Consider the following 14,907-nt stretch of genomic DNA (forward strand, 5'->3'; position numbering starts at 1 on the left):
CAACTCCTCTATCTCTCCGTCCCCCCTTCCTGGCCTGTGTCACCCTGACCTGTGACTATTTCCCAACGACAAGTGGCCATCAGCACCTGCACTTGTCTGGATTAGGGAGCGTTGAGTTTGAAGCCTTCCCTACTCCCAGGTAACTGTGCAGTTAATTACCTTCCTGAATGACATGAAATACCATGGTGTGTTTGAGGAGTCATTTTGTAGGACTAGGTTAAGGGCCAACTCTGAAAAAAAAAAAAGGGGGGGGCACCTGTTGATAGCATTTCCCATTCTAACCTTCTACAGACTCCCCACAAGCCAAGGTGTTCTGGCTGAGGGAGCAATTATGCTTGCTTTTACTTTTTTTTTTTTTTAACCTGGGAGAATAGTCTCCTCGACATTGTTGTGGAGACTCGATAAATGAGACAGATAGATGGGGACAGGTATGAGGAGGTGACAGTAGTTGGCTGCCAAGTTACCTTTGTGATCCATCTCTGCAGAAGCCGGTGGTAATGCCATGGAGACTCTGCAAGACTGATACCCAGCAGTGACAGTTTGGACATCTAAACATGACCTTGGATGTGCCCAAAACCACAGCTGAAGCTATGCCAGCTTTTCAGTGTAGTATATCACAAGGGCCGCATAACCGTGCTGGAAATTGGCTGCGTTCGGAGCGTTAGCGTATCTGCAAATGAACATCTTTGGCCCTGGAAGCACGGCGCAGAGCAGTGAGACTACTTCGTTTCAGTCAGTTTCCAATAATTAGACACACACAGGAAGCCCAGGACCGTCCTCTCGGATTCATCGAGAGGCTGAGATGCCCCCACTGTGGGCATCAAAAACAATTATTCAAGCCGTGTAGAGGTTGTTGATCAGAATTTCCTGCACCACAGCCGGCCATTCACCTGGTGTCTGGTCACATTTTAGCTGCTGGAGGAGAAAATAGCCAGGCCTCCGCTCTGGCTTCCCAGAACATATCGGTTACAAGGAAGTCCTCTCCTGGAAAGTATGGGAAACTATTTCAAACCAGAATCATTTCCTAGTGTCCACTCACTCTGTAGCTCTCATTTCACCAGAAACCAGATGTCTAAATTAATGGATTTCAAAATGTGGTCTCTAGACCAGGGAGGGGCCCAGGAATCCATATTTTATTAGGGCTTTCGGGTGATTATGATGAGCATTGAATTTAAATATTGAAGGGTCCTGGGGTGGGCTTATAAGGACATTCAAAAATACTGATTGTGAAACAAAACAAAATAAAACTGGGTGTGAATCCTGACTCTGCAGCTTAACATCACAGTGATTCTAATGAATTCGGTAATTTTTTTTCAATTTGCATATTTTTTAACTTGACTTAACCCCATCTGTAAACTGGCATTAATAAGCGAACCCACCAAGTTTTTGAGAAGATAGTCTATATAATAGGCTTGCATAGTACCAATCATACAATAAATATGTATTCAATAAACATTAGCCATTATATGAATTTTATGAATTTCACATCTCCCTTAGATCCAAGCAAAATCTATGTTTTTAAGAATTTCTTTTTTTCTTTTCTTTTCTTTTCTTTTCTTTTCTTTCTTTCTTTCTTTCTTTCTTTCTTTCTTTTTTTTTTTTTGAGAGAGAGACAGTGGGGAGGGAGAGAGAGAGGGAGAGAGAGGGACTCTTAAGCAGGCTCTGCACTCAGCAGGGCTCCATGTCATGACTCTGAGATCATGACCTGAGCCAAAATCAAGAATTGGATACTCAAACGACTGAGCCACCTAGGCACCCCACCCCCAACCCAAGCAAAATTTAGAACAGGGCCCACTCTTAAGGCACTTAAGACAGATAACATCCCAAGTGTATTACTAGTAAAATATGCTGTGGAGTCTGTTTTTCCAGGGTTTCACACCACTGTGCTTCAAAGTCCATATTTCAGGTGAGACAGCCCAAGAGGATGAACGTCAGGAATGCCTGTGAGGAACCTAGGTGAAGGGATAGATAGCATCAGGTTCTTCCTCTCTGTTGGCTGTACTTTACTACCTCTCATTCAACTCTCGGAGTATTCTAGGCATTGCCATCAAAGCCAGAGGAAGACTTAAAGTACATTATAGACAAGCCCAAACTTCATGTGGATTCTAGTTACCTAGAGATTTTATTAAAATGCACATTCTAAATCATTGAAGCTGAGGCAGGGCCAGAGTCTCTGCATTTCCACCAGGCTCCAATGGGATGGTGATCTGTCGGTTTTCTGACCACACTTGCACATAGGAGGTGCTAGGCTAGTGCTTCCCCAACCCTAATGTTCATACATCACATTTCTAGATTCATGCAGGTCAAGGAATGGTCGAGAGCCAGCAGCGTAGGCATCACTTGAGAGCCTACTAAAAGTGCAGACTCTCAGAACACACCCCAGACCTACCAAATCAGAATCTGCATTTTCATAAGATTCCCAAGAAGTGTTGGTAAGCACAACAAAGTCTGAGTGAGATCCACGCAGGGTATGTATTTATTCAAACAGAGCCCTGCCCATGGTTCAATGCTCTACTCTCAATATCCTGAAACTCTTAATAATTCTTGAACAGAGAGCTCCAGATTTTCATTTTATACTGAGCTCCCCAAAGTATGGAGCTGAGCCCAGACACAGCTCTGCACCAGTGTTTTTCAAATTTTGGTAGGTATATGACCCAACTGGGACATTGTTAGAAACCCTTGTTTCTGGATACTCACAGACTGAATCAGTAGGGCAGGAGCAGAGACTAAAAACTTGTGACAAACCCCACATGTGATTCTGATGCAATTGGCCCATTCCCTTGACCTTTCCCTAGTAACATCCTCCATTATTTCCGTCCTGCGTTGTCCGGGAAACACAGTGAACAGCACAGAACTTGCTGGACACCAGAGCAAAGGTGTTTCTGGTTGAGCAGCTTTCCCTACAGGCATTCTCAGCAAGGCTCCCCACCTGTGCCTGAGTGGCCCTGCAATGATCCTGTGACATTTACACAAGTACAAGCGGAAAAAAAATGCACGATACAGGATATCTCCTCTTGAGAGCGACCGCCTGGGGAAGCAGCAGTTCTTAGGTTTTTTTTTTTTTTTTTTTATCATCATAGACCATTTTGAGAACTCAATGGGGGCAATTGCCCCTACCTACTGAAGAATCCCCCTTTGCCCTTTCCGAGGAGCACACGGGACTAGGAATGAGACGGATGCCCTGGCTGAGATGTCTGTCACTTCCTAGCTCCCTAATCTGGCCAAGTCGCCAGACTATGCCAAATGGTGGAGTTCTGATCTTTAAAGTAGAGAATGGGTAAGATAATCTACTTCACAGATTTGCTGCAAAAATCAAAAGAGACAGTGTGGATGTAAAAGCATTTTGTACACTGCAAAAGAATGTATAAATTTGAGGCATCATTATACATACTGAGCTACATTGCTATTTCCAGCATTATAGTTAGGATCAGGACACTGTGTTTGTGAATTTAGCCTAAGGCCATAGAACATTCTTGGTGTATTGAGAGAGGGAAATGAATACAGACAGGGAGATGTGATTAGGACTTGGCGAGAGAAGCTGGGAGATTTGAAAGTGTAAGGAAAGAGAAGGGAGCTTCCACAATTTGGGGACTCCAGATGCAAAAATAAAAAAGACAAAATCTATTTTTACATGTGCAAACAGTTTTGAGATTTTGGAAAATGCCTTTAGTCTCGCAGTAATTGAACATTTCTGCCCCTGGGTGTAATGAAGATAAATAGCAATGGTGGTGGTCCATATTTAGTTTTGACTTCAGAAGCCTTCTGTTAGAATTCGCTATTCTGAGATAACGTTTAGTAGTTAAAATCTGGGTCTCTGATCTAGCACATATTATCTGTGTGGCTTGGGAGAAATATTTAGTTTCTTTGTTCTTCCATCACTTTTACCAACAGAACCTTGCTCGTAGGGCTGTCACCAGTGCTGGATGACTTAGTACTCCCCAAATGCCTACAGCATGGGAATCCTTGAGCAAAGGGAGAGCCGATGGTGCTCCGAGGATCTAGCTGTTCTGGGTATGGAAGACGCCTCCAGTTATGACCATGAATAGTTACGACTTTGGAAGTAGTCCTTTGCTCAGGTGCATTCAGAAGCACTGACCTGGTCAGGACCCAGAAGTCTCAGATGGCCAGTGTTCTGAGCCTATAATCCCACAAGATCTCTGCTGCCCACTTCCAGAAAGTGAGACTCATGACAAACCAAACAGGAAATGTGTGTGTCTATACTGGGGCGCAGGGGATGGTGAAGATAAGGCATGGTGACAAGCCATCCTAGCATTGCTAAGAAGACCTGACTCTGATGGCTCCCCCTTCTTCTCTGGTCCCTGGACTTACACGTCTGGTTTTCCCTCCAGGTGCACAATTGATAACCGGGTTACCCGGGTGGCCTGGCTAAACCGCAGCACCATCCTCTATGCTGGGAATGACAAGTGGTGCCTGGACCCACGCGTGGTCCTCCTGAGCAACACCCAAACCCAGTACAGCATCGAGATCCAGAATGTGGATGTGTACGACGAGGGCCCGTACACCTGCTCTGTGCAGACGGACAACCACCCGAAGACCTCGAGGGTCCACCTCATTGTGCAAGGTAAGCGGGGCTTGGCTGTTCGGTCTGGGTGCACGGCTGGGAGAGCCCGTGTCCAGCACTGTTTCTGTGATCCTCAGCAGAGGTGCGTTTTGTGTGTTCCATCCAGCCAGGACAACAGGACAACTAATTGTCATTTATCCTTAGAGGCTGAATTTTGAAATACGTTTTCCTGTTGAATAGGACTAGGATCTTTTTTTTTTTGCTTTCGTTCCAATATATTTTCTCAGAAAATTATCTTCTAATTATTGCTTTCCTTGGCTTTTTTCTCCTCTTAAGATTTTTTTTTTGTGGTTCCATATAGTTCTAAGCTTGCTTTATTTTAAGACCAGTGTTTTAGTTCTTCTGGCACTACATACACGCCATACCCTCCCACAGTCTTCAAAGAAAGCAGAGCCCATCACAGATGCTCTAAACGCCCACTTGGGACACACCCTTCACAGCCACCCCCACTGTCTCCAGCTTGCTGGAGTCTCTCTTCTCCCAGCCCTGACTTTCTGACGCCACTTCTCCCTTTTAATAACCTGCACCTGATTCTCTGTGTTTGGTGGCACCCCAAGTCCCTGCCCCCTCTTACTGCACCCCTTACCCCCGCCCGGCCTTTGAGGCCTGTGTACTGGCTTTGCGTTTGGATCTCCCCTGCTTGTGCCCTGCCCGTGCTTCTCAGGCCCTGGCCGTGGTCCTCGCCTGTTCCCCCAGGAAGCAGAACCAGCCCGGGGCGTTCACACACTTTCCCGTGGGGGACAGCCTTGATGAGGGAGGAAGAGCCAGGAGCCAGACGCTTGCTGCTTTCTGGCTGGGACACCCCAATCAAGTTGCTGACCATGCTTTGGGATTTCCTTCTGTAAAAAAGAGTCGCTGTTGTGACGAGCTTGCTAAATTTTACGTGACCCTTAGAAGTAGGCCTCGCACCTCGTGCTCTGTGTTAGCCATCAAGATTTTCAAAATACTGATAGTACTTTTTAGATTTTGAAACTCTTCTACAGTGGACCCAGCACCCCATCATATCATCCCAGAAGCTTAAGCTCTGAGTAGTGGAGCCCGGCTCCTCTACCGAGGTCTCCTTTGCAGCCAGCTGAAAGGCATCCAGGGCGAGAAGCTCCTCCTGGGGAGGCTCCTTCAGCCACTGCTCCTTGTCAGGGTGCCCGAGGAAAGGAGGGCCTGGCAGATGAGTGGCTGGAGAAACAAGGGCAGGAGAGTGGCTGGAGAAGGAAGAATGCAAAGGAACGGAAGGAATTATGGGAACGTGACCTGCGAGAAAGGAGGAGGCTGCTCGAGAAAGGAGGAGGGTGATTGTCCTGGGCTGTGGGCGTGATGGTGAAGGGCGAGCGGAGGCAAGTAGGGAGGAGACACGGCTACAGCAAGGCAACGGTTGCTTGGCTCTGGGCGGGACCGCAGGGAAGTCTGTGCCCCTCGTGCTGGGGCAGAGCTTGGCCATACCGTGTGGTGCTTCTTTCTTTTTCTCACTTCTCTAAAAAGAAATTATTATGGCTTTTATCTATTAATTGGTTCATGGTTTTCAAACTGCTGGATGCAAACAGCATTTTTTAAAGGAAATGGAATTGCATAGAAGGTATCAGTGCATCACAAACAGCAGACTAAGTATCATCACATAAGACTTCTGTCTTAGAGTGTGTACATTTTTGATATAAAATACATTTTGGGGGGCACCCGGGTGGCTCAGTCAGTTAAACGTCCAGCTCTCGATCTCAGCTCAGGTCCTGAGCTCAGGGCTGTGAGTTCAAGCCCTGTGTTAGGCTCCACGCTCTGGGTGGGGCCTACTTAAAAAAAAAATTAAAATATCAGTCAATAAAAAAAAAAACATTTTTTCCTTTTTTTTATGGTGGATAGTTGGTCGAAAAGTAGTTTAAGGATCATATTTGATGAGGAGGTCCGGCGACCGTGCCAGTGGCACCATCTGTATTTGATCTCTACCAGGGGATGCTTCTGAAGCCATCCCCCATGCTGCCTTCAGGCCCGCCCTGCACACACTGTCGAGAGCAGGATGTCCCCACAGTGACAAAGAGAAGTTAGCAAATGCACACTAATACAGGTACTCACCTCAGGAAGCAGCTCCTTTCTGGAACTGGACTATTGAAGGAATAGTGGAAAATGCTCAAACCTCCCTGAAAATAAGCACCATATCTTTGTTTTGTTTTGTTTTGTTTTGTTTTTCTTAAGACGTCCCCTCCCAATACACACACCGACACACCCACACGTCCCTGCCCTAAGTACCTGGGGGAGCGCCTGACCCAAGGCACACATTTAATAAACGCTTATTGAAGCAAATGGCTGGAATTGTAGTCCGGAGGTCTTACATAGGCTCGGAGAGGGAAAGTGGAATGCATGTGGGGGTAGAGACGTGGGAGGGGCGAGGCTAGGGGGTCTACATCAATCTTCGCTCATGTCCAAGCTAATGGAAAATGTCTAATCCCCAGCTAGATGTTTACATCTGTGACTTGGCTAGGTGGCCTCTTAGCATGACACACCACCTCAAGTATTGGAATCTCATCTTGGGCTAATTTTCGAATGCTGATGGGTGTATTGATCTGGAAACAAGCTAGGTTAAAAAAGGCACCGGTCTTGTACACAGACTCAGCCCAAGCTAATCCGCTGTCGATATGCCTGGGCTGAGCATTATTGACACTTTAATGAATAGTGGACCATAGTTTTTCAGAGCCAACCTGTCCCCCCCTCATAAAAGCAATCAGACAAACTAAATAGAGCCAGACTCCCCCACTTCTGTATTGGAAAGAGGATACATCACCATCCAGGATTGAAAAAAAATAAAAGAAATATATTTATCTTGGGATCATTTATTGTACTGAACATAAACCCTAATTCCCCTAGCAGGAACTGACTGTCTGGATTTTGTTGAAGTTGCTATTCAACCCTAAACAGAACGCAGCTGGAATGAAAGTCAGACATATTAAGTTTTCAGAATGGTCTTACAATCATTAAACACACACAAACACACACATAATAGCAGCAGAAGAAAGAACCGAACCAACAGTATGTGTATTTACACATAAGCAGTCAGCTTCACATACAAATAAACCCCCGCAGAAGGGAGGTAGTCACATGTTGTTCGTGGCATCGTGTGAGCTGTTTACGGGAGACATCATGCATTTCCTCTTGTTATCAAATTACCCTTTGGGCCCCACTAGGTCTTTGTTCTAGATCTTCTCCATGGTTGTGATTCAGTATGTTCAGTTCTCACCGGCAGCTGTGATGCCATCTTCGCAGCTGCCTGAGAAGCAGACCTTCGGCCCTCTGTGCACGCTCTCATTAGTGCCTTCATTCCTTCCTAGGGGAAATAATCACTGAGAAACAACTCTGGTTACTGGTACTTTGGCCAACCGCTTAGCACACAGAGATTGAATAAAAAGCTGCCCTTGAAGAGTTAGTTCCCATGCATGTGGGGACGGACTTCTACGATATTTCCTCAAGTCATGCCCACGAATTCGTTTTCTGGAAGTATAGCTACTATTGGCTGAATCCTTGTAGGGCACCCACCAGTCCAGTTGCTCCTGGAAACACCTAAGGAGGGGGTCCTCTTACCTGCATACTATCTGATTATACATTTCAATAGAATTCAGAAATGACTTGTACAGAAATCAGACTGGTTTTATTATATGGCAGCTGAATTTCCTGGTGCTCCTAAGCATGAATCTATCCCTTAGCTCAGGCATGGGGTGAAGGGCTAAGGGCCTTTCTTTGGTTGGTGTTTTCCAGAGCTTCAGCTGAATACATCATCTCCAGTCCTTCCAATTGTTAGGACAGCCTTTCATTGGTGGAAAGTTCTAGATGTGTTTTTTTTTTCTTTAAAAAGTATCTCTGGGGGTACCTAAATTCTCCTAAATCTTCCCTAAGCTGATGGAGGCGGGGGTGGTTTGTGAAGGTCCCCGCAGGGCAGGTCAAGTGGCTGAAACATGGACTGGGTTGGTCTGGCCTGGGCTGCAGAGGAAGGTCCCTGCAGGGGGCAGTGTAGCGGTTGGAGGAGCAACTCTTAAGTGGAGCCATGGGGAGCACCAGGTGGAGTAAGGGTGCATGCCCAACCATGGAGATCTCTGTCTCCATGGGCCAGAGTGTTAGAGCAGCCTGCCAGAAGGAGACAGTTCTTCAGATTTGCATTGTCCAAGGTCATAGAGGTACGAGTGGGCTTGTGGCTGCAGGCCCTGAGCCCAGGTGATCATGGGAGCAAGTCTTCTAGACAAGCCAGGAATAAGGGACAGCTTTGACGAAGAGAATGGCCCTGGAGGCTGTGTGGAAGGAGGAAGAGGAAAAGACATCAGGGGCTGGTGGCAGGAAGGGGCAGGGGACGGGAAAACTGAGTGAAGTACCTGCTCAACACCATGGCGATGTAAAATTAAACAAGCTAACACCAATTAAAATTTAAAATTTATTACTTTGGTCGCATTAGCTTCATTTCAGGTGTTTCTGTAGCCATGTGTGACCAGTGGCTACGCTAGTAGGCAGTGTAGTAGTAGGTTATTCTCTCCTCTCAGAAAGTTCTTTCAGGCAGTGCCATACGTGATTGCCGTTATGGGCCAGTACATGTAAAAGTAGGAGTGGGTTTCATTAACTTAAGGGGTCAGGTGTGGTATGGAAAAGAGAATGGGAATTTGGAGAGAAGATGGAAATAAGAAAAGACAGAGGTCTTTTAAAGACAAGAGAGGGTTATTACCAAGATAGGGGACTGGTAGAGAGGATAGGCCAGAGTCTGAGGAGGTATCCAAGGGAAGATAGAGAGAAGTGGGGCTGGCTACATGTGGGTGTGGAGGGGCGAGGGGTCGCACCAGGACGTTTTACCTGCGGGTTCTGGGGCAGGTGATCCCAACTCACCTAAGCCTCATGCAGTAGAGCATTGTGTGGCAGTGCCATGGAGCCCCTCAGATCCTTGGACTTCTTAATTTGTAGAAGCCTTAAATACTCCATCCATAAGGAGTTTTGAGAAGTAAGAAATACCACCCACACATTTTCACGCCCACATAGGCAGCCTGAACACAATCTTTTAGGCCAGTGTGAGGGAGATCCATTTTAGATTTATTGAAATTGGGGTCTAATGATTTCCATCCCTTTGACCTTAGGGTGTTCTGCTTTGTGCGTGTAATTAATAAGTGACTGCTTCTGGAGTCCCAGCTGCATATTTTAACCCTATCTGCTCTTGATTCTGCAACTTCTTGGGGTATCTAGAATGGCTATACCTCTGGCTCTGTGGCTTTTTGGAAGAGAATGTAGCATGAGGAGCTCAGAGTAAATAAAACACCCTGTGGGACTGAATCGTTTGCTAAGTTAAGGGCAACATGAAAGATGTCTCAAAGCCCTGATGGTCTGGCAAGTGCCCTTGTGTGACCGTAGAGCATAGCTGGCCTGGTGGTCTGCACGACATTAGTGAAGGTCCTTCTCATCCAGGCACAGAGGCCTGGGTGGTATACGTGAGGGACTCTAATCTCACTCAGAGACATTTTCACATGGTAGCAAATGTTAGCATCCGGTGCCCATAAGACAGGGCATTAATTAGTGTAATGGCAATAATAATAAAAATAATAATAATCGACAAAGCTTTTGGTCTCTAGCAGTTTTCCAGGCTCTACCTAGGTCTCTCTTTTGTCACTGGAGTGTCTAATCACCCCCTCCCTTTTGTTTGGTGTAAATGAGTTTTCCAGTTTCCACCTAAGCAGAATTAATCTGAAAATCCCTGCTATTGTTTGATAGTTAATTACCTGTCTTTTGGAGTCAAACAGCTCTGAAGCTCACCAAAGGGAGGAGACGCCAATGCCTCTGGAATGGGGTAAGAATGAGCGAAGGAAGCCAGGACGTCGCTGTCATTCCCTGTGTTAGTGGAATTCCAGAGAGAAAGGGCCTAGGCCAGGGAGGTAGTCAGCACAGGCAGGTGACTTGCACACAATGGAGCTTTGGCGGTACCAGCCCTTCATTTACCTTTTATTGTCTTCCTGTACTGAGCCCTCTCCTCTTACCCACCTGATCTGTATAATCATGTTGCTTTCCAATCCTGAATAATTAATTGACCTTGTCAAACTAAACTCATTATTATGATTAAGGGAACGTGAACAATAACTTTTAATTCCTGGACACCCATGCCCTGTAGACACCCCTCCCCACTCTGAACCTGTACAAAAGGGAATATGAAGCACAACCTATCAAAGGGAATAATGTGCTCTAATCCTTAACATGGAAAGCAAAGATTTCTGTCTCTCCAGCCACCTCCCCTGGAAAGCAGCATGCCCTCCTGGCACTGCAAGCCTCCTGTAGTGTCGAGAAGACCTTTGTACCGACTCATTTCCATTCAAGCTACAGCTTGCTGAGCCCGTAGTAGAGGGAAACGTCACCATCCGGTTCTAAATCAACAGAAGTCACCTTCTGAGTACATCTGTGTTCTTAGGGTTTCAGTAGCCCTGCATGCCAGCAGGTCACATTTGCCATCCCAAACTGCTTTCCAAATTATCTTTCCTCTTCCTGCCCCTGCTCAAGAAATAGATGAACGTGAACATTCAGTCTGATTGTAAGACTGTGCATCTGAATTCGACAGAACTTCCAAAAAGTCAGGAAATTAAATCCCACTACAAAGTTAGAGTGATCCTCAAAGCACCCTGGAGAATGACAAGGAAGTAGGGCATTTTACCTGAAATTGATTTATAGAATTTAGACAGCATGCAAATGAAGCATTTCAGTTCTAAACGGTGAGTTTTTAAATTTCTCCATGCAGTTACTCACAATAGAGGGGCTGAAGAGTCTCTTAGACTAAAGGAATCTGAGAAAATTGCTGTAATGAAAGTCATAGTGGTTTAATAATGGCATTTTCTCTGCCTTCTGTGGTGTGGCCAGGAGGGGCCCTCATGTATGGGAAGCAGTTTGGAAAACTTGACTTCTGCCTCCCGTGATTCCTGGTCACAACAGTAAATAACGATGGGGTCGCCCCGGCCAAGGCCTTCATACCTCTTATGGCTCTCAGGAAGCAGCAAGTTCAGGTGACCTAACCCTGTTGCTTCACAGCAAACACTTACAGGAATCGGGCAACGTCCCTCCAGGTAAGCAGTTAGAGCTCCCAAAGGAGAGTCTTCAAGCAACTGCAGAATTCTTACCGCTGTGGTGGTTTTCCCTAGAGAGTCCCAGCTGCCTCCAATTCTAATAGCACAGTGGCTCTGATTCCCCTTTGATCTTACATATTTCTGTGGTCTCCAAATAAGACCCACTGTCATTTTATTTTTGGGAAAGGGCAAACATGAGATCCTGAATAAGTTGCCCTTCCAAGATGCATTCCTACAGATTGCTATTCCTGTATCAGAAGCTCCTGTGGTTTATCTGAGCTGAACTTGAAATAGTCTTAATTGGGGATGGCAGTGTCTCTTTGTGGTCTCATGACCCACTGATATGGATCTGGCTAATCTCAGGATACGTGTAAAAAAAACCCTCTTACAATATTCATAACAGTTTCAGTAGGCCTCACCTGTAGGTTGCGTGTAAAGTGTTATCAAGGCCAGCATCGTGGATTTAAATGTCATGACTTTTGCTAGGGGACCCATAGGTACTCAAAAGACTTAAAAGCCTCTGATAATTCTTCTGTTTTGTTTTTTTTTTCTAAAAATTGAAATACTTAGCTTTTTCAGGCATGGAGAGAAGTTAGTAACTATGTCTCTCAGCCCATCTGTTGTCAGATTGAGAAATCTCAACTGAAACCTTTCAGTTCCATTGAATAGTACTTTGAAGTCAAGCATTGGGGACACAGAAATTCAGATGGAATTCCCACCCTGTCTAGCAGAAGGCATTCATATCCTTAGAAATAGCTCTCCTATAGGGTAACAGGGGTTAGGATGCTCTTATATATAAATGCTATTAATACACTGAAAGGGAGCAATTGAATTTATCTGTAAGACCAGGTAAAACTGCATGGTTACATTTCACCAACCCGCTCAATGGTGAATAGAAATCTTTAGAACTGAAGAGAAGGCATCCTGGCAGCAGTGACAGGTGCAAAGCTTGGCATTCTGAGGAGGTACAATACATTGGAGGAAGGATGACTACACTAAGGTGGTCAAGGACAGGGCTCCTCTGGTGAAGTCGCTAAGTATATGGCCAGGAAGATCGTCTGCACGTAGGCAGGAGATGGCCTGCGTGCCAAGGAAGGAGCACAGTGAGAAGTGTAGGCCTTGGAGTCCTGCTGGTCTTCAAAACAGGCTTGGTTTTCCTTGATGTTGATAAGAACATCACTTCTCTTCCCCAAGGAAAGTTCCATTAGACTGTCCTGGCAAAGGACAAATATCTAAGAAGTCTATCAGTAGAATAGAAAATGACAAGCACCAGAGTCAATAAAACTTGGTAGGAAGAGGGAAGTATTAGAAGGAAAGAATACATCCAAACCAACATGGTTCTGTGTCCCTTGCATGGCAAAGATACAAAGGGGGAAGATTGCCAAAGACTCTTCTCCACCAGGCCAGTTTTTTAAAACACTAAAAGCTATGTTTTATGACCATTGCAGTCCCACTAATGATTATTAATCTGTAGTAAAGTTAAGCTACATTTCTCTGCACAACAGCAAATAGAGGATATGACAGTGGGGCTCCTCATTCTGCTATTGTGGCAATTGTACTGGTGAGGGCAAGGATGCCAGGAAGGATCAAGGTGAACAGGAAGGGGGGAACCCCTTAGGAACTGGGAGACTGGTCCCTTGCCAGCAGCTCCCACTCACTGGTAACTGAGAGCCCACTACATGCCGATGAAGGAGTCTCAGAGTTTCAGATGTCTCCAGGCTAATTTAGGCTTTAAGATGTCACCACTTGGCATATAGCATAAAACTCCTATTCCTGTTGAACATCATCTATGGTAGATTGGTGTCTAACGTTGGTGAAAATCGAATTGGCTACTGCTGGATGTAGGCTCAGTGGTGAATTGCTCCTGGAGTTGCCAGAGCTCAATGTTTTTCTTTCGAAAGATCTTCATTTCATGTTATTTGAGAAAGAATTTATTGATTTAAAATTAGGACAGTTTAATTTGGTGGCATGTTTTCTTTATGTCTCAATTATATATTCATGTCTTTGTGGTAAACTCAGCTGGTGGGGGGATTACGAATTCAAAATAGAGGATTTTCACTTGGCAAATAGTGCTTTCTACTGTGATTAATTGGGAGTCTGCACAATGAACCCGGTGTTGGCTCCGTTGGGGATTGAATAGCTTAGCAGGAAGAAGGAAATTTCAGGATTTAGGAATCCTGGATTCCAGTCCGAATGTTGACAATAACTACCTGAAAGAATGACCTACTTCTTTAACCTATTTCATATTTAGATGTCCTTTATAGGAATATTTTGATGTATCACATAATTAATTTGGAGAAAGGTACTAAATAAAAGGATGCCAAGCGCCACTGCATATTAAAATCCTTCGTTTTTGCAACTATTTATCCATAGTAAACATTGCCAAGCTCTTCTTTCCATTTGTCTCGTTTTGACTCCTTTAAACAGACCCACTCCTGTTCCAGCGATGCACACCTGTTCTGTTGTTGGTGCGGGTCCTCATTCCCAAGAACCTGGATTGTATCCCCTTTCCCCATCCTGGTTCCATCCTTTGGACTCTAGTGTTTCTGGTTTTCTGACCTTCTGGCCTGGTGATGTTCTTCTGCTCTCTAAGCATCATCTCCTTTGCTCTCATAATTCCAATTGGACTTGTTTACCGTACTCTGAAACTGGGTTTCAGAGAGGGACTCTCATGCTAACGCTGCCCCACACTAAGGATCCAAACTGGCCAAGTCCTTTCTTCCTCCCCTGAGAGAGGCTTTCCTTTTTCCCTTTCACACACATGTAGACCACCACGTACGAATTAGAAAATACAGGTTGGGATAGATACAGAGACAAAGGTGACCAGTCCATCTCATCAGGATATATAGTGGGGGTGGGGGCAGCAATTAAAATTTGAAGGGGAGGCTGCTGGGACAGAGCCATTCATAGGAATCCCAGGACTGAGAGCCAGGCTCCTCCCCAAGCTTGGGAGCAGGGGTGGGTGTGTGAGAAGGACACACAAAGAGAAGACTTTGGAAATGGATGGTCTAGCACTTCAGGTCCTGGCTATTAAAATGAAAATGAAATAGCTACTCTGCACACACCCACACTCTCCATCACCCACCCCTTCTCCACTAGCAGCCAGAGTGATCTTTTCAAACCTGAATCTGATAGAACCTCAAGGACTTCACCTAAAAGAGCCAGTTCCTTAGCAAGACCTACAGGGCCTTGGGATGAGCATCCTCTCCACTCCTAGTCTTCACGGTGCTCCTGCCTCCTGATGCTCATTTGATTTATTTCATTTGTCCTGTTCTT

The 14,907-nt window shown here is 45.5% G+C and overlaps 1 protein-coding gene across 4 annotated transcripts in view; it reads left to right on the forward strand.

Moving 5' to 3' along the window:
* Positions 1–14,907, forward strand: part of NTM (neurotrimin) — a 931,059-nt gene that overhangs the window by 757,419 nt on the left and 158,733 nt on the right. For all 4 annotated transcript variants that reach the window (XM_055304696.1, XM_055304697.1, XM_055304698.1 and 1 more), the window contains exon 3: positions 4,350–4,582. In XM_055304696.1, coding sequence (XP_055160671.1) covers positions 4,350–4,582 — 233 coding nt within the window. The remainder of the gene's footprint in view (positions 1–4,349; positions 4,583–14,907) is intronic.

This window comes from Nyctereutes procyonoides, unplaced genomic scaffold (genome assembly GCF_905146905.1).
Source record: "Nyctereutes procyonoides isolate TBG_1078 unplaced genomic scaffold, NYPRO_anot_genome, whole genome shotgun sequence".
Lineage (NCBI taxonomy): Eukaryota > Metazoa > Chordata > Mammalia > Carnivora > Canidae > Nyctereutes > Nyctereutes procyonoides.